Source organism: Bacillus rossius, chromosome 1, assembly GCF_032445375.1.
Source record: "Bacillus rossius redtenbacheri isolate Brsri chromosome 1, Brsri_v3, whole genome shotgun sequence".
NCBI lineage: Eukaryota > Metazoa > Arthropoda > Insecta > Phasmatodea > Bacillidae > Bacillus > Bacillus rossius.
In genome coordinates, this window is record NC_086330.1 from 373,898,058 (window position 1) to 373,923,167 (window position 25,110).

At 48.0% G+C, this 25,110-nt stretch overlaps 2 protein-coding genes across 9 annotated transcripts in view; both read left to right on the forward strand.

Moving 5' to 3' along the window:
* Positions 1 to 14,337: 14,337 nt before the first annotated feature.
* Positions 14,338 to 19,262, forward strand: LOC134528503 (protein asteroid). 2 transcript variants are annotated; one of them, XM_063362169.1, is made up of 2 exons: positions 14,338 to 15,278; positions 17,168 to 19,262. In XM_063362169.1, the coding sequence occupies exons 1-2, from the start codon at positions 14,454 to 14,456 to the stop codon at positions 18,698 to 18,700; spliced, it is 2,358 nt and encodes a 785-aa protein (XP_063218239.1). In that variant the 5' UTR covers positions 14,338 to 14,453; the 3' UTR covers positions 18,701 to 19,262. The 2 variants fall into 2 exon arrangements, with proteins under 2 accessions (XP_063218239.1, XP_063218240.1); XM_063362170.1 differs by lacking the exon at positions 17,168 to 19,262 and having other exon boundaries at positions 14,367 to 15,387.
* A 3,083-nt stretch (positions 19,263 to 22,345) lies between these two features.
* The window catches only part of LOC134528504 (calcium and integrin-binding protein 1-like), a 43,001-nt gene continuing 40,236 nt past the window's right edge, over positions 22,346 to 25,110 (forward strand). Inside the window, exon 1 of one of the 7 annotated variants that reach the window (XM_063362177.1) lies at positions 22,346 to 22,447. Coding sequence is in view for 4 of the 7 variants with exons in the window: in XM_063362174.1 (XP_063218244.1) it covers positions 23,495 to 23,502 (8 nt within the window). In the remaining 3 variants the exon portion in view is untranslated. The other 6 variants (XM_063362174.1, XM_063362172.1, XM_063362173.1 and 3 more) reach the window with 6 other exon arrangements.

The window sequence follows — 25,110 nt, forward strand, 5'->3', positions numbered from 1 at the left end:
CCACGGAACTGTACGTAAAAGATTAAGAAGATATTATACTATTGAAACTACATGTCGGTGAAAACAAAGGTTGATGGTCCCGCGTTGCGCGCAGGCTGCCGGCCTCTCGGAGCTCCTGAAGGACACTGCCTGTGTCGCTGCGCGCGACCCCCCTCCCCCGCCAGCCCTCCCCGGAAACGTGTGATTTCGCGGGAAACTGAACCGGCCAGGTTCGGGACAAAACGCACAGTGAAACATGATTTTGAAAGGACTGAAATATTAATTTGACATCGTACGGCCGAAGGCCACCCCAAAGCCCGACCTGCACCCGCCAGTACTCGGCTCCGCTAACGGAAAGCACCCCTAGCCATGGCCCAACTGAGTCAAGTGAGCAGACCGCAGCTCAAGGTAGAGAATAGCGAACCATTTTAATTACACATGCAATGCACTCCCCGTGCCTACAAAATTCCCCACACAATAATAAAGTAATCAAAAACAAACAAAAGCCCCTAATTAATAGAGTGCGACGTAGAAGTGCCCGGGTCACTCACGTGTAGTTTTCTACTAAAACAGCTGTGAGTGCAACCCTTGCAGCCTTCAGCCTAAATTCAGTAGTGAAACGTGTGACGTAACGCAAACCGCCCCAAATTAGCATTATCATTCGCCACTGGAGTAGTTATCAAGAAACAGACAGTCTCCAGCTTGACTCTAATATTCAAACTTATTTTAGACAAACTTATTAAATGTCAATTCTAAAACATATATAAATATTAAGTTAATCGTTAAGTTTTATTATGTGAATTTAGAGCCACTTAAATTTAGTTAATTATATAGATTTTTACGAATAACGGAACTTTAGAAACTCTGGCGCGACAGGGAGCTCACCCCTCCCCTCGCGACAGGGCTAGACGCGAGTACAGCGCGACTCGCGGACCGGGACGGACGCACGACCCACGGGGAGCCAGCATTTCTTTGTTTCACCGAACGTCCATCTGGTAATTATAGTCACAACCAAAACCTTTTTTTAAATACTCCCCGTGTGCGCCCGGTCCTTTTTCCGGTGTAGGGCCTAACCCAGCCGCGTCAATTTAACACGCCCCACACAAAGCATTACGTGGGGCCGTGCAGTATACAGTACGGGCCGTCTCCCGCCACCCCAGAACTTTAGTTAATCGCCCAGTGCACAGGCACAGGCTACATCCAAGCTTAAAACGTGTTTTTAATTTAGTAGCGAGCCGCGGTCCACACAGGTGGGCCCGCGCGTCGCAAGTTACTGATTACGAGATTAGCCGATGCTAATCGAACGCTCTCCCTCAACTGCGACTGGCGTGAGGACTTAATAAGTAATCACACGTAGAAGCACGCAGGTGTCCCTCTCAGATAACGTGTGCAGTGTAATTGTGTACGTAAAAGCACCACAGAGTGCCGTTTTGTCAAGTGTAATTGTAATAATAGTGTAATCAAAACTTCTACGTGTTCCGACGCCTCATTGGCATTCATGTACCGCCGAGTAGACCTCGCGCCCAATGTAATGAACCAGTGTAAATCGTGAACAATAAAACGTCCACCCCGCACCCCCCATGCGCGACGTGCGACCCGTAGAACAACCAGAACAGTGTATGTAAATTAACCTAAACAACCCAACCTAGTCAGGAAACAAATTCCATCACCGCCGACGGTTCTAGCGGACCACGCTGGGGCAACGAACCCACGACCATCACACGGTTAGACACCGAGCTAGCCTGGCGCCCTCCCGGAACAGAAATCTCTAAGAAAGCCAGCCACCCCGCTAGGACCTGCGCCCGACCTCGAACACGAGACCGCGGCGGATGGCAAATTGATGAAAAAAAATGTTTAATAAAAACCTGTGGAAAAATATACATAAATTAATTTGTTGTAGTGCGGCGGAGGGATATACCACACCCGGCTGGATCCTTCCGCCGGCGTAGCACTCGTTGCCTCGCGTTCGCCTCGTCGCACGAACTACACTTTGCTGCGCGCACGAGCGCGTTCGGTGCACACGCCTCTGCGAGACGTTGATGAGGCATATCTGTCTATTCGACATAGAGGAGCATTGGCGGTCGGTGTCTATATATATATATATATAGACGACGTTAGGGCCATTCCCGTGGTTCGGAGTCGCTGCCCAGCTGCTCCGGTAGAGAGGGTACGTGCCACATGGCAAGGGAACTACCCTAACTTAGGTGAAATAAAAGAGTTTTTGACATTAAGGTGTGTTTAATGCACACGTCACACACTGTACATGGGCTGTCACAGCTCCCCTCTGTGACAGTCAATCAGGGCGAGGCCCGGCTCCACGCACCTTGAGCGCGACACGACACTACCAGTGACCTGACTGGCGGTGACACAACAGTGACGCGACTGACAGTGGCGTGGATGACGGTGACGTGACTGGCAGTGACGCGAATGATGACACGAAATACTATGACGTAACTGCCGACGCGAACGACGGTGACGTGACCTTCGCGACCGTGCTCTCTCATGCCACTTAGGCGACTGACTCGACCCACGCTCCGCGACGTCTCAGCGGCCTCCCCCCTTGCCGCGCGCACATGAATCTCCCCTCTTCCCTTCGTGTGCGAGTGCGTGGAGCCACATGGTCACAGGCGGGGAGACGCGACTCAGTCGCCCGGGAAACACATCTACAGGACACAACAAGACAAATAGATATTCACACCCTCACATTATTACATAAACAAAACCTTTGTTACACTTTTGCGCACGGGCGCCGGCGCACACGCAAGCCTGAAGCAGCAACGGGCAATAATGGCCTCAGCGAGCCGGAGGAGCACTTGGGACGACGTCAAATGCTCCCCCCTCCCCGATGTCATTTTGCCCGCTGATGCTATGATCACACGCACTTCACCATTAACACTCGGGCACTCGGGCGTTCATATTGGCATCCCATGGGCGAAAGTAGGAGTAACCTGCTGGGTGAGTACCCATGGCCAATAGTCTAGCAGGTAGGAGGGAGGCCTGCGCTGACGAGTGGAATGGCGGGCTATTTCCGGAACCTGGGAATTCGGTGCAGTGTCTGGGTGCATAGGTGGGGATCTGTCCCCTTCCTTCACCTCATCAAGGAGTTCAATGATGACCCCTTCCTCGGGACCACAGGGCCCTTCAGGTGGATAACCTTTGTGGTGGTGGTACTTATCCCCGTTTAACCCTTCCATTACTTCCTCGGGGAATACTATTTTAGGGATGGTGTCAATGGTTGGTAACTCAGGGTCCTCTTCATCAGGGATTGGGGTAACGGATGTGTTAACGACGGAGTTTTGGGCATCCCTGGAGTCCAGCCTGTCAGCAAGCTCATCCAGGTGGTCCATGGTGAAACCGTTGGGCTCATACCCATATGCTTGTTGGGTGGGCGTAGCTTCTCAGGAAAATACTGGAGCTTTGGGATTTAAAGAAACCTCGCAACCTGCTGGGTTGGTATTGCCAGTGACCATTTCGTCACCGAAGTTCGTCGGCACCTGAGGTGAGTCCGATCTCCTTCCTTCCCTACTGCAGTGGTTTCTTCCAGGGTCGGTGTCTAGGGGCATCGGGTCGGAATTGGCACAACGACCTCCTCGTGGTGTCTCTGGTTGGTCCCTGGGGCTGTCCTGGTCTGTAAAACTATCCGCGGCCCCTACGGTTGACAGCTGCTGCGGCATCGGGACCGTGGCTAGCCGCAAGGCATCACAGTGTATTTTGGCCATTCGGCCATTCGGCTGCCGCACCAGGTAAGTGGTCATCCCCAAGCGAGCCACCACCTCCCTGGGCTCGGACCACTTGGGCGCGAGGCCCGCGCAAAACCCACGGCCCTTGGCTGACAGATGCTGGAGCCTTACATGCACAAACTGGCCTGGAATGATCTGCGGGGGTGGATTTAGGGACTGGGGTGTTCGATGATCCAAAAACTGGGCCTGATGCCTGCGTGCCCCAGCCCGTAGGTCCTCTACCGGGAAAGGTTCTTCTGTGTGAATGACGCCCAGTTCGTCTGGCAATGCTAAGTTGTGACCATGGAGCAGCTCAGCTGGAGAATATCCCGTGACCTCGTTCGTGCGCCGGCGGAGGCAGTACAAGAGGGTGGGGAGGTGAATGTCCCACTTAGTGTGGTCCTCATCAAGGCGGATACGGAGCTCGGTCTTAATGTCTTGGTTGCGGCGTTCAGTGGGATTTGATCTGGGATGATAGGTAGGGGTGGTGTGATGATGGACCCCCCACCGCCCACATGCCTTCCGCCAGCTGTGACCCGTAAATTGGACTCCATTATCCGTGAGCAGCACTCTCGGATACCCATACCGTGGGAACACCTCTCGGTCCAGTAGGGCGATGATTGTTCCCGCCTTGACATTGGCGACAGCAAACGCCTCGGTCCGTCGCGTAAACACATCAGTGACTACAATGATGAACCGCTTTCCCCGGGAGGTGCGTGGGTAGGGGCCCATAATGCCAAGAGCCACCTCGTGGAATGGGTGGTCAGGGCGTCGGGGAACCTGTTGCTCCACGCCATCAGGTCGACGCGCCTTACACTGTTGGCAGCGTTGGCACTCACGCACAAACTGCTTAATGTCGGCCGTGACCTCCGGCCAGTGGAACGTCCTGCGGATTTCTCGCAGGGTCTGTTCAGCCCCAGGGTGCCCCGCCAGCTCATGACTGTGGAAGAACAGTAGGATGGCTGGCCGTGCAGCAGGGGGTTCATGAATACTCCAGCGGCTTCCTCTGCGAACACCACGGGTCTGAAGCATGCCATCGAGACTACGCTGATAGGGAAATGCTTGGTCGCCACACTCGGCAAGTCGGGCTCGTGTTTGTGGGTCGTCCTGCTGGGCGTCACGCACGTGAGTCACCAGCTCTGCCATGGTGGCGAATTGGGTGGCCGGCTCTGGTGTGCTGGGCCCAGGCAGCATGTACAGTAGGGCATCGTCGGGGGCCGGGTCCGAATAGTTGGTAATCGGAACCGGGGGTAGAAGGTTGTCCCACCCCTGGTCATCGTAGACTATGGTTCTGGGGTCCGGGTGTCGGGAAAGCTCGTCAGCGAGCTCATTTTCCCGGCCGGGTACATGTTCCACCGTGAAGTGGAAGCTCTGGAGGAGAAGGGCCCACCGGGTAAACTTTGACTTGCCCTCCTGCACGGAATCCAGCCATTTGAGGCACTGGCTGTCCGTGCGGAGAATGAAGGGGCGCCCCTCGAGGTAGTGTCGGTATCTTTTTAGTGCCCACACCACAGCGAGGCATTCTTGCTCATTGACATGGTATCGTCTTTCCGCTGGGCCAAACTTGACACTCGCGTACTCGACGATACGTCTCTGGCCTTGGCCGTCCAGCTGGTACAGCACCACCCCCATGCCTTCCTGGCTGGCATCGGTCTGCACGAATAGTGGTTCGTCCGGCACCAGCCGCGACAGGGTGTGGTAGTTGCGGAGCTGTTGTTTCACCTCGCCCAGGGCCTGGTCGGCGGCCTGGGTCCACCGGAATTTGTGCTTTGGTGAAAGCAGGTCGGTCATGGGCGCTGTAATCGAGGCGAAGTGGGGAACAAATGACCTCAACCAATTCAAAAGCCCCATGAGTTTCTGGAGCTGCTTCCGTGTCTTGGGTGCCTGCTTGCCCTCAATAATGGACAGTTGTTTGGGCAGCGGGCGGCAACCCTCTGCATCCACAATATGGCCCAGAAAATCGATCTCCTCCGCCCCAATGTGGCACTTCCTCGGGGCGCACGTCAGCCCGTGCCTGGCGAGCCGCTCAAACACCAAGGCCAGATGGTGTGCGTGTTCCTCCCACGAATATGACCAGATGATCACATCGTCCAGGTAGGCTTGGGCAAACTTGCCGATGTAGCCATCCAGGACACGGACCATCATGGTCTGGAAGGTCGCAGGAGCATCCATCAGGCCAAACGGCATCGCACAGAACTGGAAGCGCCTGCCATCTGGGGCGGTAAAGGCTGTTTTGGGGTGGTCGGCGGGGCATACTGGCACTTGCCAGTACCCCGACTTGAGGTCAAGCTTTGAAAATATGGTGGCTTTCCCCAAGCCAGCGAGGGCATCCGTGATGTTGATTAATGGTGGTGGTGCCGGAATGGTGAGGTGATTTATTGCTTTGAAATTTACGCAAAATCTCAGCGTTTCATCTTTCTTGGTGGCCATTACGATACGACTATTATAAGGTGAATTACTAGGTTCTATGACACCACTCGCCAGCATCTCCTCGATTTGCGCCTGTATGGCATCCTGTTCACGGGGTCCGAACCCGAACACTTTCTGGAACGGAGGGGTATGGGGCACCAGGGGTATGCAATGCTCTGTAATTGTAGTCCTCTGTAACTGGTCCGCAGCTGCAAACACTTGCGAATGAGCCCTTCTCACCTCGTCGATGTCGACGTGGTGCTCGGCTGGAACTCCGTGGGTCAGCTCATCCAAACCTACAACTGTGCTAGGTGGGGATGGAATAGGCCGGTGGATACCGTAGACAGTCCAGCGGCCGCGGGTACCAAGGTGCAAGCGCCCGGCACGGATTTCGATTGTAGCATCGACCTGTGCCAGCCAGGGGGCTCCCAGGATGAGCTCCTCTCGTAGCTCATGCAGCACTATGGCGTCCATTTGGCTAACATGGTCCCTTATGTGGATTTTTACCTGGGCACGCCCAGACGTGGGCGCGCAAGCTCCCCTGGTGGCCAGCAGGACTGTCCCAGCCTCAGCTGTCACGTCAGCACCAGCGACGAGGTGGGCGGCAATATAGCTGTGGCTGGCGGCAGTGTCCACCAGCGCCTCCAGTTCTCGGCCGTCCACCCGGACAGGTATGCGCAGTAGACTGCTTTCCTCGGGACCCATGCGCCCGAGCCGGGACAGCGTGTCCTCTAGCCCTGCATCTACTGTCGAGGCCCCCAGCGATGAAGGGCGAGCAGCAGAGCTCACCGAAGACTCGGGGCACGGCCCATCGGGCCGGCGCGTACCGCCCCCGCCGACGTCAGGTGGTCGGGGCGGTAGCTCACTGGCGCCCGCAGCTGCTGGCGGAGACGCCGATGACGTGGGGCGAGCGGGGGAGCTCGCCGAAGACTCGGGGCACGGCCTGTCAGGCCGGCTTTGACCACCCCCGCCGACGTCAGGTGGGCGGGGCGGTAGATCACTGGCGCCCGCAGCTGCTGGCGGGGACGCCGATGACGTGGGGAGAGCGGTAGAGCTCGCCGAAGACTCGGGGCACGGCCTGTCGGGCCGGCTCGGACCGCCCCCGCCGACGTTAGGTAGGTGGGGCGGCGTGGCTGGTTGGAGTTTCGGAGAGCGGGGCCCAGCTGTCTCATCGCCCTCACCTAGGCGTTTCCCGATGGTGTTGTGTCACCTCCGTTTCCCCCTTCTCCGGTGGCCTTGACGGGGCATTCACGGTGCCAGTGGTACATTTCTGTTGGACAGTACCTGCAGCGGGGAGGCCGCTCTTCGCGGGCTGTCGGGCCTCCGCGTCGCTCCCCTCGGTCGGCCTGCCGCCAATTCAGCCGCGACTGGCCCTGTGGCTCAAGGTTGCGTCCCTGCGACCCCGGCGACTGGGCGGATCTGTCCGGCGGTGCTGGCGGGCCAGTGTACCGCACCACCGCTCCAGCATCTTCTGGTGACAGCACCGCCGGGGTGGGGTTGGGCCTCCACTGTATCGTGGTCTCTGTTGCACTCTGTATGGCCTGGATGTCTCTCTCTGTTTCTCTCGCCATGGCTAGGAAATCGTCCACGCTTCTTCCCGCGGCGTTACGCATGAAAGGTCGTAATTCCAGAGACAGTAACTCCACAATCACTGGCAGTATCTCGGCGACTGAGCCGCTTGTTGTCAGACGTCGGTGGAGGCGTAGCTTTTGATAAATAAAGCCTTCCACGCTTTCCCCAGCCCGCTGTGTTTGACAGTACAGCTGGTACTGACAGCTGACATGGGAACGCGCGTCATCAAAACGGGATTCGAACCGGGTAACGAATTCGGTCCAAGACGTCCGGTATTCGCCTGCCATCGCCCACCAGGCTTGGGCTCTGTCCCGGAGCTGTTCACTAACTCTGTCCGTGAACTCGTCCTCGGGCACCGCGTGTCTTGATAGTCTGTCCCAGCATGCTTGCAGAAATGCATGCGGATCTTCATGTGCTCACCCCGTGAATACAGGCAGTGACACCGCCACACTTGCATTTCGCGGTACAGGTTCCGGTTGTGCCTCCCCATGGCGCCGCACACCGTCAATACAGGCTGCGCATAGAAATATTCCGTCCCTGAAATTAGAGAATTCGCGTGCAGTCGTGCAAATCCGGTGTCTGACAGTGCCGCACACATAGCACCGCGCCGTTTCGCCTGGTTGCCCGGGACAGCCTACCATCGCGCACGTCACGCGCTCCCTTATCACGGCCCGCTCTGTGCCATGGTCATATATTTCCTTTTCTACAGTCTTTTCCTTAGGGGTACACGAGCACCATAGTGTAGTGCCCTCCCTTCGCAAGCTGCCCTCTCCATGTGGCTTATGACACACCTGGTAGACCCCGTCCATATTCACACGCACAGGTGTGTAGCATTCCGCAACCTGCGCGGCTGACCGGCCCGAGCGGCGGACCGGGTCGTCAGGTGACGGGGAACAGACAGGCATGGCCCGCCTCCCCCCCTCCACTGTCGGAGGTCCCGTTTCCGCATGCTCTACGTCCCGCGGAAGTTGACCTGGCGGCGCGGTGATCTTGAATGGTACGACTCGGCTGTACTCGTCGTCGCTCGGCTGGACTCGGCTCCCGCTCGACCCGAAGGGCGCAATTCACCTGCGCTCATCCAGCGCGATCCCTTTAAGGGAAAAAGGGGGAAGAGCGAACTCACTCGCGCGGCCGAATGAAACCCGATACCTGTGTGACGCGCTCTTATCTCTTGATGGCGCAATCTCACACCATTTTGGCGCGTTGGCTTCCGCTCCCGCGCCGCTCTTGTCCACGCTCGACTCCCTGCAGCATTCTCGCGGCCCCCGAAAGTTTTGAAAATCCACACTTTTCATGTCCGTTTCTATGTAATAGCTCATGGTCAGCCACACTAGTTGGGCACCATTTTGACGACGTTAGGGCCGTTCCCATGGTTCGGAGTCGCTGCCCAGCTGCTCCGGTAGAGAGGGTACGTGCCACGTGTCAAGGGAACTACCCTAACTTAGGTGAAATAAAAGAGTTTTTGATGTTAAGGTGTGTTTAATGCACACGTCACACACTGTACATGGGCTGTCACAGCTCCCCACTGTGACAGTCCATCAGGGCGAGGCCCGGCTCCACGCACCTTGAGCGCGACACGACACTACCAGTGACCTGACTGGTGGTGACACGACAGTGACGCGACTGAAAGTGGCGTGGATGATGGTGACGTGACTGGCAGTGACGCGAATGATGACACGAAATACTATGACGTAACTGCCGACGAGAACGACGGTGACGTGACCTTCGCGACCGCGCTCTCTCATGCCACTTAGGCGACTGACTCGACCCACGCTCCGCGACGTCTCAGCGGCCTCCCCCCTTTCCGCGCGCACATGAATCTCCCCTCTTCCCTTCGTGTGCGAGTGCGTGGAGCCACATGGTCACAGGCGGGGAGACGCGACTCAGTCGCCCGGGAAACACATCTACAGGAACACAACAAGACAAATAGATATTCACACCCTCACATAATTACATAAACAAAACCTTTGTTACACTTTTGCGCACGGGCGCCGGCGCACACGCAAGCCTGAAGCAGCAACGGGCAATAATGGCCTAAGCGAGCCGGAGGAGCACTTGGGACGACGTCTATATATATATATATATATATATATATATATATATATATATATATATATATATATATATATATATATATATATATATTGACGCCGTCGCCGGTGCTCCCTCTGAGAGCACAGGCCGTTATGTGTCCTCAACACCTGATCAGTGCCACGCCTCGAACGCGCCCTTGCGGGCAACGTAGTGCAGTGCCCCGAATGGCGTGACGTCAGTCACGGCCTCCTACGTGTGCAAAGCGCCCGGCCGGGTGTGGCACTGCGCAACTAAATAATTTGTTTATGCATTCGATAAAACAAACAAAAACTAATACTTGTAAAATAACTAATAATTAATGTTAATTTAATAATCATTTTGTAAACTGGGATCATTCACAAAACTGGCCGAAATCATCTTCCCGCGCTCCACAGTTTCCCGCGGAATTTTCCCCCTCCCTGGCCCCGGCGGCCAGGGAGGTTAGTCAGTCGCCATCCCGCACTCGCCCGGGCCGGCAGCCCCCGCACGGGGAGCCCTCAATTTTCGCGCCAACATCACCAGTCACTGCAATAGGTAATTATAGCCAAATCATTTTAATTCAGCTCCCCGGTCGGCCCGAATCGGCCGTTCGAGACTTCGCGCGGTCCTTTAATAAAATGTGCAGTCCGACACCGGACTTTCGTGTACTACGTAAATGATTAGATGACCCATCGTGGCACCCGCGCCTCACGCTAGTGAAATCACACATCGGGAATTAGTTCATCGCTCCCGCAGGGCGGCACTGCACCAAATGCGAATCTAAACTTTCAGACGAGTCATTAACTGGGACGTGCCACGGTCACGTGTGTGATATTAAAATTCATCGAACATATCAAATTCACGTAAAATTCAGATCAGGCAACGGGGACGGTGTCAATATATATATATATATATTGACGCCGTCCCCGTTGCCTGATCTGACTTTTACGTGAATCTAAACTGTTTAATTAATTTTGGGTCTCAAGGGCGGGGTTCCTGGCCTCGTGGCTGCAGGCAGGGACGCGGCGACAAAGGGCCCCCCGGGCTGTTATGGCCTCCCAGGACGCCTTATTAATAAAACACACACGTACTGTTTAGCTGTTTGGTTGGAGCTTCCCTCTATTGGCGGACTTGTTACGGCCACACGGTAACCCTGTGGCAAGTACGTTGAAGGGGGTTGTTCCCGGCGACTTGCGAGTGGGGTGCTCAGGTGCACGATGGACCTGTTCCGGCCTATGTGAAAGTCCGTGGACGCAACGTGAATTGCGTGGGCGATAGGTCCCACAAAATTACTTAAGGTAACACACTACACTATAATCACTGTGGTTAGTCCCGCACAGATGGGTATACAAAGGTGGCTACTCCGCGTGGTGGCTGGGGCCACATTACGCTGGGTACGGGCGCGGTGGGATCCGGCAGGATATCACACGCACGACCGTGGCACGTCCCAGTTAATGACTCGTCCTTTCACTTAGGTACGCGTTTGGCGCAGTGCCGCCCCGTGTGGGCGAAGAACTATTCCCCGAGAGGGAATTTCACTGGCGTGAGGCGCAGGTGCCACGAGGGGTCACCTAATTGATTACGTATCACACGAAAAAGCCCGATGGCGAGCTACACATTATATTAAAGGACCGTGCGAAATCGCGAACGGCCTATTCGGGCCAACCGGGGAGCTGAGTTAAACGGTTTGACTATAATTACCTATTGCAGTGACTGGTGATGTTGGCGCGAAAGTTGAGAGCTCCGTGCGTGGGCTGCCGGCCCTTGCGAGTGCTGGATGGCGACTGACTAACCTCCCTGGCCGCCGGGGCCAGGGAGGGGGGAAATTCCGCGGGAAAACTGCGGAGCGCGGGAAGATGACTTCGGCCAGTTTTGTGAATGATAACCCTTTATAAAATGATTAATAAATTAACATTAATTATTAATGGTTTTAGACTTATTAGTTTCTGTTTATCTTATGAAATTCATGAATAAATAATACCCTTGCGCAGTGCCACACCCGGCCGGGTGCTTTGCACACGTAGGGGGCCGTGACTGATGTCACGCCGTTCGGGGCACTGCACTATGTTGCGCGCGCGGGCGCGTTCGAGGCGCGGCACTGATCGGGTGTTGAGGACACATAACGGCCTGTGCTCTCAGAGGGAGCACTGACGGCGGCGTCAATATATATATACACACACACACACAGTATCTCCCACCGTATTTTTAATGCAGCTAACTTAGTTACCCGTATTAGGCTTTATTAATATTCATTAAGATAAGAAGAAATGATATTATAGCTAAAATAAACTGTCAAACTGTAAAAACCTTTGGTTTGACTGTCGGAGATGAGCTTAGGAGTGGTGTTAGTTCTGGATCGCTGAGTTTGTCTGGGAGGCTAGCTTTGACTCTAACCGATTTGTTGTCGCATGAGTCGACGATCCCAGCATGACCAAGACTCGGTGGCTAAGAACCAGACTAGCACAGAGAAATATCTGTATTCTGGTAAATGATAGCAAAAAATCTTAAAGGAAACACTGCCGTCACCCGGCCTCTGTAGCAGGCCCGGGAAGTACCTGACAAGCGCTACGGGCATCATGGTGCTGCTGTTGTCCAGGGAGCGCCAGGCTAGTGGAACACTAGGCCATTGGTGATGGGTCGTAGGTACTCTGCCCCCACGTGCCCCACCAGGTACGCACCTTGAAATCTAACCTGAACTTCCCTACTTGGTTGTGAGGCCGCTCGGCCGTGTGGAGGATGGGGTGGTGCGAAATAATCGTAAGCGACACCGGTTATGTTGATTTGCGTTTAGTTAACGGACTTCTCAGGTGGTACGCACGGGTACTCGATATTCCCTATGCATACTCTACGCGGTGGCAGAACCGCTACAAACACTATGCGAATGCACTATGCGGCATCTGAGCTGTTGTACAGTTACATTAACACACGCTGATTACAGAACAAACACGACACAAATATAACACAATGAATTTGCCGCGGCAGTCTCGCGAGGCGTGGTTACGAGTGCTCTGGAGACGGCCAGTACCGAAAGTTAACTGTCTTAGGGTGGCTCAGTGAGCGTGGCCGTAAATTACACCTTACACTTACTTGTGGTTGCAGCTGGCAGGCGTATGCGCGGCGGTCTAGCGAAAGCGCGTTGGTTGGAGTTTGCCAGTGCCGTAAATGGCGTGGTCCGTGACGCGGTGCTGAACCACTAAAGAAAACGGTCGAGATAAGCCTGGGTCCGCAAAATACACGCCGAGTCGACGTGAGCAGTGATGAAGTAAAAAAGGTTTGGATATTAAAGCGAATATGGAATGAACGATCGGTGAAACAAAATTGAAGGCTGCTCACGGACAACGTCTTGACCCGGCGTGGAGTGGTTGAAGACTGCCGAACATGGCCGCCTCGCAAGGGAGGGAAACTTTCACCTCCTTTGTGAGTCGGCGCCAAAAACTTACATTAACTTAATTTGCTCTATTATAGGCTAAAAACACATTCCAGGTGCCCAATTAAAACGTAGCACCTGGTAATGGGGTGCTTAAGGCTTAAAAATTGTTTTAGTGTATTTAATTATTGAATTGTGGCATTCAGTTGGTGACTGTAAATTTACTAACATATTATCTCCCTGTGAACTGTATTAGTGGGATTTCTCCTAATTCGACTTGATCATTGTCACGGGCACTTTAATTAAGGCCAGTGACCGTGGGAACTGTTAATGAGGTTCGTTGCTCGCTCCGTGCGTGCGGTGCTCGTGGCTACGACGTACTTGTTTAATGCCTGAGAAATTAATAATTGTGTCCTAGTGTCTTGTCCCTTAATTGTTTTATAGTTTCGAGCCCCCGGGGTTCCGTGCCCTTAAGTTTCCTCGAGTCTATTGGGGTCACGCCCGAGGTGCTCGCCTGACTCATTCCCGCTGGGCGGGGGGTGCGCTCCGAAAATGGGCGCGGGTACTAGCGGCGCGGAGCACGGGCTTAGAGGACATTGTCGGGACGACGTCAAATGAACGAGGGACGATGTCAACATGGGCACTTAATATCTACGCGGGGGCTCTCGAAACATTGACCCCAAGGTCATTTTCCTCAATGTATTATGTTACACCAGACTTCCCTGGGGCGCGTTTGTGGCACACACATGCTACAGGGCAGGTGTCAATGTGGCATAACAGACTGTGACAGAGGAGCACCGATGGTTGGCGTCAACATTACTAGTTAACACTTTACATTAACGACTTGTTGTTTTATGTATATAAGCCTTAGGGAAAGTCTTGCTGATAATAGGATGCGATTGGTGGTGGCCAATCCCTTAAGCTGCTTTTGTAACCGTAACTCGGTTGGGCTACTGGAGCCATACATCTAAGATATGTTTATTGTTTTTTTCTGAGGCTGTCAGGCATATGCGCAGATTTTAAATAAATGATGTTGCCCTGAAGTCAGCCATTCCCGTAAATTATTAGCCGCCACTAGGTCATGTAGTAAGGTGACGTTGCGGTGGTCAGGATAGGCCTTGCTCCGCAAAATCACCTAGAAGCCAATAAAAAAAAGTTTATGTTTATAATGAAATGACAGAGAAAATATAAAAAGAACACAAGCGAGTATTTTTCCTCACCCTCTTTTGTCTAATGTTGGTACTCACTCTGTGCGTTATCTGTGGACGTTTAAAAAAATATATATTTATTATTTTGTTTTTTTAGGAAATTTACATGCTTATGTAATATTAAGCCAATATCTTTTTGCAGAAGTTATGGGGATTAGAGGGCTTACAACGTATGTAGAACAACGTTCTGATCAGTTATTTGAGACATTTCAGCTGAAAGACTGTTCTCTTGTAATTGACGGGAATAGCTTAGTTGCACAACTTTATCAACGTGTTTATAAAGCGCATAGTGCTTTCGGAGGAGATTACGACGCGTACGCCGACAGCGTGAGGCATTTCTTCAACGTCCTCCGCAAATGTAACGTCATTCCGTTTATTCTACTTGATGGTGGCTACGAGGTTAAGAAGCTCAAGACCGTAAAATCTAGGTTCCAGACTAGGATATGTGATGCTAGGAAAGTCAGTCCACTCGTGCAGATGAAGCGCAGTGTCTTCCCACTGATGTTAATAGCAGTGTTTAAAGAGGTTGTGTTTGAAATGGGAATCAAGTTAGTGCAGTGTGGCTTTGAAGCAGATCATGAGATAGCTGCAGTAGCTCGTGCTATGAAGTGCCCTGTTATAAGCTATGACTCTGATTTCTACATTTATGACGTCCTCTATATTCCTTTCGACACGTTTTCCTTAGAAGCAGTCGAAATAGGAGTATCGCCTGAAGGAACCAAGTTATATGCGATAGACTGCAAAGTGTACAAAGTTGAGAATTTTCTGATGTCTTTCGGTGGTTTGGATAAAACTGTCTTACCCTTGATGGCAACAGTACTTGGAAACGACTACATTCAGAAGAATGTTTTCCAAAACTTTTTCTCCAAAATTAAGCACCCTAAGAGCCATACATCTAGTGACACACAGCGCCACATTGTAGGGTTGTTGACGTGGCTGAGAGGCAAAACTCCGGATGAAGCTGTAGCTATGGTTAGTTTGTAATAATGAAAGTTAACTATCTAGAATAGAATCTGAAAATTCAAAATATATACTTTAATTATCTAGGAGAGGGATTATCGTAAAAAAAAAAAAAAACAAATTCATGGCTTTACTTCCTGACATTGTTTTGGTAATATGCTTACAGTATGGCTTTTTCGTGAAGTAATAATACAATTCAGGGAATATATTTCCAAACACTAGAGATTCCTGTATTTATCCTAAAAACAGCATTTCTGAATTCCTACTGGTTTATGAGAAATCACTGTTCATAACTTAAATTACAATTCGTGTGCATTGATGCGACTGTTGCCATTTTTCACTTTCCTTTGTGAGTCTAAGTATGTGTGTATATGATTTTGAGATTATGAGTGAATGGTTAATTACGTTAGGTTAGCTACATTAGAAATACTTCAAAACATTTTGGACATTTGTTGGGTTAGTATTGTTACATTAAAAATACTATGAAAGAATGAATTGCGGTGGCTATGTGGAAACACAGGTATTGTAATGTAAGCTTTAAACTGTTATTTTTTTTTTACGAACCAGTAGGGAGCAATAAACCATCCCTTCAGGGTAAATTTAGGGACCTGTGTAGTGTGTGATAACCATGTTTCCAATTTTCTTTTTTCCATTCTAAGAAGCCGCGATGTCAGAGCATTACCAAGCCGCACTGTAAGAATATTGCCCACAGGGGTACATCTTATGGTAAAAGTTCCATATCATGTTTCCAAGTTTAAAACTATATCCCGTATACATTGATCGTGTGGTACATGGTGCTTGCTGTTTTAATTTAGTACATCTAAAGATCCTGGACATACAACAAATTATGATATAATAATTAATTATGATCGTAAATTGAGTTTTACGATAAAAAATTTCACAAGACCTGACATAATATGTTTGTATTGTGATACTCCAGTTTTTGTTTGGCCAAGATATTTCGATGTACTAACTTAAAACAGCAAACATCATGTACCACAAGATCAATGTTTAAAGTATCATGTCATCATGATCAAGGAATAAGCTTGGATGTACATGATAAGGAACAATTAATTACCCATCCTATAAAAGGCAAATATAAATCTGAAAATACATTTTTGTATATCTCGATATATTTTCTAATCATTCTGTAAAAGGCATTGCCATATTGTATGTGGTGTACCGGTAATTTAGAGTTTTAATGGTTGGTTAGCTTATATTAGGCCTAAAAGCTATTAAAATATGCTGGATGGTTAGTTAGTTGATTTAGCTATATTTAAATGCAAAAACAATCTCTGAATTGTTGTTTAGATTAGATTAGCTAAATTTATTGCTTATTTAATTCAATACATTATATTAGTGTAGTGGATCTAACTCAACAACTCCATATTTTTGTGGGAAAATCAGCAACACGTGCAAAAATCTAATCTCAGAAATATATGTCAATGAAATCAATCCCGGACACTACAAAATACGAAGAAACATTAAATAACTCATCTTAGTACCAATTTAAACTTCTCACGATATGCAAATATCTTGTTTCAATATTGAACATGGTGGAATACATATTCTTCTATATACATTCTAGGTTACTGGAAAATAATTCAGTCTCACGTAATGAAATTATAGAATAATAACTTTGCTGGTGTATAAAATTATTAGAAAAAACATGTTAAAGAGTAAAAAATGCTTTTTTTAAAAAATGTTTTGTTGCTTTTTTGAATGCACCCCTTTTCTAGATAGTTACCTTTATTTTTTTTCTAAATTTGATCAATTTCGTAGCAAGGAAGATCTTGAAAGTCTTAATTCGTTTTCATTTGTTATTGTGTCATCTCTGCTGGTTGAAAATATTCAGGCTATCATGATGACAATGTGTTTAAAAGTTGTTTACCTTTTTCCAGATCTTGGCATGCATCAAACAGTGCGACCGACATAGGGTGCTGGAGCAACTGAACAAGAGCATTGGGGGCTATAACCGCACCTCTGATGTCCTGCCGCTACTGTGCCCAGATCTCGCCGGTGATAAACCACCCACAAGGGGCTTGAGCCCCATCATCGGCGATGCAGCTGCAGTTCTGGCCAGTGAAGAATGTTCACGAGATGGCTCAGAAGAGTGCATGGCCAACGTGCCTTACAAACCCACTGCCCAGGAGGAAGTTTTCCAAGCCCTCCCTCATTGGTTCAAACAGAATTTTTACAAGGGGCTGCTGCCTTCCAGCGTATTGGACATGATCTCGCTCCGCATGTATTTTTGTCAGCCGCAGGTGGAAGACTATTCCCTCCCTCACTCGCACGAACTAAGTCTGGCCATTATCCCCGTGATTTTTGGCCTGCTGACATCCCACGAAACCAAGACCTCGGGCCTGACGTTCACTTTCCGCAGTAAAAACGCGGAGATGCGTAGAGTGTTTTTGGATCCCGTTAAATCAATGACCTGCCTCACCCCGTTCCCTAGTCTCCAGGACGTACCTGATGTACCTGGCGTCATCCGTGCATCCGTGATCCTCGAGTTGGTGGGCTTGGAGGCACAAAAAACTTTGCTCGAGACCGTGCCTGATGCGTGGAAGCTGTTTGTAGTTGCGATTGTGTTCTGGGCTCGACGCACCTCGCACCTTCGTTCCTCGTTGTCATCCATGATCAGTGCCCTTCTCCTCACTGCGATTTCGTTGAAAGTTGTTGATGGTGTCGTTGGATACTTCAGGACTCGCAAACATTTTCTGAGGTCTCACGGTTCCAAAGTCAAGAAAATTGAAAGGTGTGAAAAGAGTAAGCATACTTCAGATGACCAGTGCAATACTACTTCTAACAGTTCCATAAATGATCCCAAGTGTCAAGACGGCGTCTGTGATGAAAACATTCAACAGTCGTATTGTGATGAAAACTTTGCAATACCAGATGCTTTGAAAAATGTTTTAGATTCAGACTGTTTTCTATTTGTCGAGACATTCATACTGTTTCGTTATTTTGATGAAAGCCTCAAGCGTAACCCGAAACTGTACGATGTAACAGTGGTTCATGCTCTTGCACAGTTTCAGAGTTGTCTCTTACATCTCACGTGTTTGAATGCAGTTCTGGATTTTCCATTTGAACAAACTAAAGTGTCTTCTTTTTTTTCTGGGACTGCAGTGTACAATCTGTTCGCAAATTTCAGAAAACGAACCAATTTAAGTTTGTATATAACGCAACTGTTTGGACGGTCTCCTTCCATTCTCAGACTTTTCTTTAGTCTTCAGAAAATTGTTACAGCTTTCCTTCCTGATGTAGTTGCACACAGTGGAAGTAGTAGAAACAGGAAGAGGAAGAATGCTAGGAGAAAAAATTTGGAAGATGTATTAAAGTGTGCTGAAGACGAATTGACGAACGAAAATTTAGTGCTTGAAGAGGATGTGTTTGTTGATAAAAACAACAAATTTTCAGTTTTATGTAGTATGTAATGTGGGTTAAACATAGCATTATATTCAGTTTCCAACTGATTAAACGTAATTATGTTCTAGAGTCTACTCTAAAAGTAATAGCCTTGATAAAATTACATTGGGTCAGATATAAGCCATAGAAGTTTGCTCTAGAACATAAAGATGAGTATCTTTTGAAGAATAGATATTATAGTGGTCAATGCAGATTTATTATGTGCTTGATGTGGGACCTGGTAGGAGCATGTCATACACTTTTATGAAAACTGGAAGCAAAGAAATGTTAAAAACCATTCTGTCTACCTAAGAATGCATTTGTGTGATATGTTTGTATGTATAAGACATGTATGCTACGGTGTCTTTATTTACTGGCAAAAATTTTAATAGTAAGCCCAAAACTCTTTTAACCCAAAACTCTTTAAGGAACCTTTTTGTAATTCCTCAAATTTACAACCATAAAAGGATGTGCTTAAACTAAAATTTTCAACTTTATATTAGTTGTGTTCTGTGGAATGTTGTAAGTTGTGACAGAATATATATTTTTGCAACAGTAGATGTTACTACTGTGAACACTCGTATAACTCAACTTAGTCTCATTGAGTTATTACAAAAGCTTTGGTTATATTCCTCTTCACTAATCATTTTTCTCTAACTTTTTTTACTCTTGTATACAAATACTTATTGCACAGCACTTGCTTTACAATGATACATTGTATTTTTACAAAATGTGTAAAGTTGAATCTCACTTATCCAACATAAACAGGCACTAATAATTTCATATGGCCATGTGAGGTATATGGACGAGTGGGAGGGCGATGCTGAAGTATTTGGATCAGCGTGATGGCCATCGGAGGATACTGGACCAGAAAAAGGGAATTGCTGAGATCCCTGGACCAGCGAAAGAACTGTGCTGAGGTCCTTAAAACCTGCTAAAAGGTCTTTCGAGTTCACTGGAACAGTTAGATGACTATGAGGTACCCGGAACAGCGAGACGGCCATATGTTATTTGTAGAAAAGCGAGAGGATCGTCCGAGTTTCTTGGATCAGCGAAAATCTCTGAGGTTCATAAAATGCAAAACGGCCGTCTGAAATTCCTGAACCACGAAGATGTCCATCTGAAGTCCCTGGATTGGCGAGCCTTCTGTCTGTGGTCTCTTGGCCAGCGAGAGGGCTGTATTGAGGTACTTGGACCATAGACATAGTAGTGCTTGGTCCCCGTTACAGGGCGACAGCTGTCTGAGGGTCCTAGACCAGTGACTCAGCCATCTGAGGTCTCTGGACCTATGAGAGGGCCATGTGATATCCTTGACCATCAAGACGACCGAATTCCCTAAACAAGCGAAACAGCAGTCTGAAGTACCTGAACCAGTGAGAAGGCCATGCTTACGTCCAAGACAAGTAGTCGGCTGAATTTCCTGTATCAGTGAGAGAGGCATGCTGATGTCCATGGGACAGCGAGAGGGCAGTCTGTGGTCGCTGGATCAGTGAAAGTGCCTTGCTAATGTCCTTGGATCAGCGAGATTTCCATCGGAGGATACTGGACGAGTATGGTTGTACTAAGATGCTCGCACTTGCGAGAGTGTTGTGCAGAGATCCCTGGACCATGAAGAAGCCTGTCTGAGGTCCCTGAACCAGTTAGACGGTCACGTGAGATCCCTGGACCAGCGAGATAGCCATCTGAATTACCTGGACCAGAAAAACTACCGAGCTGAGGTCTGTTGGACCATCTAGGAGGCCGAGTTGAGGTCTCTAGACCATCTAGGGGGCCATGCTGTGGTCTTTAAACCAATTAGACGGCCGTGTGAGGTCCCTAGACCACTTGAGACGGCCGTGCAATGTCCCTGGACCAGCGACAACCATCTGAATTACCCGGACCAACTAAACGGCCGAGCTGAGGTCTCTGGGTCATGTAGGGATCCATGCTGTAGCCTCTAGACAAGTGAGATGGTTGTCTAAGGTCCCTGTTCCAACGAGAGGGTCGTCTGTAGTCCCTGGGCTGTAAGAGGCTTAGGCTGTTGTAACTTTCAGAGAAGCTCTTAGGGTCCTAGAGGTTAACTCTCTTAGAGGTGCTATAGATGGCTCTAGGAGGCTCTAAAGTGTCAGTGACTCAAGACAGCGCTTTAATAGGCCCTTTGAGGCACTTAAGGTGATCTTAGACTAAAGATTCTCTTAGAGACAATAAGAGGTTCTAGAGTGGCTCTTGGAGATTCTTATTTGCTCCATTTGCTCTAAGAGACTATAGAGTGGCTCTTGGAGGCTTTAGATTTTCTAATGTGGTTTTAAAGTGCATGAAAAGGATCTTGATGGAATTAGAGTGGCTCTTAGAGGTCCTGGACTAGTTATTTATTACAGTCTCTTTGTGGCTCTACAGTTACACTTGGAGGCTCATAGAGCCTCTAAAGTGGTTCTTATAGACTAGAAAGGTTTTTAGAAGCTCTGTATTGGCCCTAAAGTAGCTCTTAGGGGCTCTTAAATTGCTTAAAGTTTCTAGTGTGGCTCGTAGAGACCTAACAGTGACACTTAGATGCTCTAGAGTGTATATTAGAGGCTCTAAGAGGTTATGGAGTGGCTCTAGAAAGAAAACAGAAACGTAGGGGCTCTAGTTTGGCTTTTGGAGGCTCTAGTGTGGCTCTTTGAGGCTTTATTGGTATAGTTAGAGGATCATTAGTTGCTCTAGAGTGGATCTTAGATGCTTTAAAATGGCTGTTTGAGGCTCTAGAATGGTTCTTAGAACTAGAGTAGCTAGAGGCTCGTAGAGCCTAGGTACTTAAAAAAAAAAAAAAAAAAAAACAGGAGCCACTCAGGGTAGGTCTTGCTAGGCATCTGCCAAGGGCCCAGTGCTGACTTTTTTATTACAGACGCACTTTTAATGCACAATTTTGTCATTTAATTTGATATACTTATTTATCATATAGCAAAAAAGTAATTCAAATTTTACTAAAAAAAAATTATGATAAATAAGCCAATACCATTGTCAAAATTTAAGTTCCAGTTTGGCTTAAAACCAGGGAAGGCACGTCCATATAGGCGAACTAGGCAACCGCCTAGGGCGCCAAGTAGCTGGGGGCGGCGCAGCACGACACATAACAGCTGATATAATATGTTTAACGATTATTGAAACTAGATGAAAATTGATTTTTGTAACAGTTTGGAAAGTTTATATTGATATAAGTAATTATTTAAAGTCCACGGTGACCTGTTTATGATTTGTATTAAGTAAAAAAGTAAAAAAAAAAAAAAAACACCAGTCTGCTTGCATTTGATTGTTGACAAAATCTTAGGCTTACGTGATGTATTTTGAGGCAAGGAAAATTTTTTTTTGGGGCGTGTCCGGCGGAAGAGGGGTGGGAGGGGGCATTAAGGCCTAGGGCGCCAATTTACCTTGCACCGGCCCTGCTTAAAACGTTTGTATTAAGAGGCGATAATTTTGATTTTCTGGGGGATGGCACCCTAATCTCCTTTTTCTCGGGAATTTCCATACAACCAGCCCCTCCCCACTCCGCCCGCGGTAAGTCCCTTCTACACACCATCAGGCCCACAGCCCGGCTGGGAAGCCATTCCGCCATGATGTTTGACAGAACTGCAGGTGTGTTGGAGCTCGGAACAATGCAACGTCACAAGATAAGCTTGGCTTGGATTGCTGATAAGGTTAATCTCCCCGTGCTCTGTCGCGCGGAGATATACCGCGCGGACATTGCTTTGCTACACCGCGGCAAGAAGGACGTCTGTTGTCCAACAGAGGTGTCGGCTAGCAGTGCCGGTTAGGCGAAGGTAAGGCTTGAGTAAGGTGAGAAGGTCCGTGTCTGCGTGCAAGTACACTTACCCTTGTAGTGTGGCCTACTAGATCTTTCCGAACGGATAAAGTCCTTGGCCTAAATCAATGTTACTAGCCAGATGAACATGTAACTACTATTTAATTTTTTCAATCAATTATTTTTTTCCAAAAAAAATATGATTAAAAATAGTAAAATTTTACATTCAGTTGCTCACCAATGCAACAAATGCCAATTATGTAAGGAAAAGTGTAATTGATAGCTCAAGGTTACGATACTTTTAATAGTATATGATAAAGTTTCTTACGAAACTACTCATCAGTACAGTATCGATACTTTTCATTCGTGGTTTAGAGTCGATCTCGTGAATGGGGGTAGAGGAAAGGTTGGTTCCAGCGCCTCTCACCCTCTCCCCGCACCCACAATTTTCACAGGAAACGTAACATGAATAAACGCAAGAATAATTATCCGCTTCGCCATATAAGATCGATTTTTATTCGATTCATAACTTCCTGCGAGCTTGCCTCTCTTACAAGGGCGTTATCAAACCGGATGAGATAACAGTCTTTGTAGTTTGAATCATTCGTGTACGTTGTTGCAGACATGGCCGAGAAAAGATTGCGAAGAAGTTGGTAGAACTGAGATATGAAATAGCACGAGACTGAAGGAAGCCTATTATGTTTTTCAAGTGTTTCTAATGCAAAATCGTTACGCTTATGGTTCCGTCGCATAAACCAGTCACAATTATTGTTAAGTTTGGACAGTAATATAAAGTTGCCGCTTCCAAGACATGTTTGTCCGTTAGCGAACAGTAAACGCTGCGGTGTTGTGTGTTGACACTGCTGCCAAACGACCTCGTGAACAGTTTTAACGGACGCGGGCTATCCTGCAGTAGAACTAACGGCGCCGTGTGTTAACACGTACAGGCTGGACAACTTCACGCATCGGTCTGACGGCGAATAAATTATCTCCGATCACTTGCGTTCTCCGCAGTTGGCACACCTGCGCCTCACTACATTGTCCCGAGAAGGCTTACAAGTAGTGGATGTTGAGGTACTTGACCTGGATTTTGCTTCTTTATATTTCAAGCTTTGATGGAGTTACAAGTTTTATAAGTCTATTCAGCTAGATTTTTATATATTTTTAGGTATGTAAATTGTTTCACTGTGATACATCACTAGTGGCAGAAATGTTTACATATGCTACAAATGTATGCTAAATGCACATGTGCCCTTGCTCGTCTGAAGGCTGGACTACACTCGCAACAACACGCGCACAGCACATACGCACGGAATTCGAATGCTAACAAACAGACAGCAGCTGCCACATTGGAAAATAGCACATGCATATCAAAACAGCACTCGCACGGAAAGTTGTCGAACTAATAATGTTTCTCTGCGCAGTGCGGCGATTTCTGTTTGCGTACGCTACGTAAGCAGCATAGAATAAATTACGGTTGTTTTGATGCTTGCATTTCAAAGATAGAGTTTGGAACTAATTCGAATATGTATTGATTTGCAAGGAAATTCTTCGCAGCTTATTATTCCTAACAATAAGACCAAAACGGTGAAATTTAATGCTTGTATCTAGGTAAACAACTGCTTCTGTAAATAACAGCTGACAAAATTAAAACATTTGAAACGGGTAATTTCGACAGAAGTAGAAATCTGTTGGAATGACTCGAACCGCTGTGTTGTGTGCGAATGTAGCTTCGTCTTCTGAGCTGTGCACGCGCGACTATGCTATTTGCGTGCTGTTAGCGTACATACACTTGCGGGTAAATATGTAGTTGGGCGATATGTGTTAAAAAAAAAATTAATCCGAAAATACTTTTATTCTATGCTCTTTAACTTCCTCTTTTCATTAAACCCGGCGGAGATAAGAAATTCTAATTAATTTAGGAGATATAGAATTTTTTAATTTTTATCACAATACCTGTTCATTCATGAGGCGTTCACTTTGTTTCTTGTTTACGAGAATAAAATAATATTTTTTTTCTTGCGGCTTTCACCATTGTTTCTTGTTTTTAACATTTCAAATTTTAATGTTTTATTTTTTATTTGGATATTGTTGCGCAAATAATAAGTACAAAAAATTACGTGAGTTCATACTGTTCATCCTTTGTCCCGGTTTTTTAGGTCAGGTCAGTTACATTATAAATACTTTAAAACTAAACGACCATTAAAATTATTTCATATTATTTTTAATGTCCGCTTAGTTTGAAAGTATTTATAATGTAACTGACCTTACCTAATCGACCATTTTAATTAATTAGGCATTCACAAACACACGGCAAAATAAAAAATGCCCGTGGTCGAATGATTGCACAACTCTTGTATTGCAAAATAAGAACGGCGATATCTCTTAAAGTATTCGTAATTTCTTATCTCCGCCAGGTTTTATGAAAAGAGGAAGTTAAAAAGCTTAGAATAAAAGTATTTTCGGAATTTTTAAATTTTTTTGACGTGACAACGTCTAATAAATCGATGAAAGCCGGCTGCACGCACGAAAAAGTGTCCCGTTACGTTGTGTCCCGTTACGCTGTGTCCCGTTACGCTGTGTACCGTTACGCTGTGTCCCGGTACGCTCATTGTACGCTTGCGCCGCATCTATCTCCCTTCAACTCGATTGGAACAACCATCGATTTGACTTTTTCGAGGC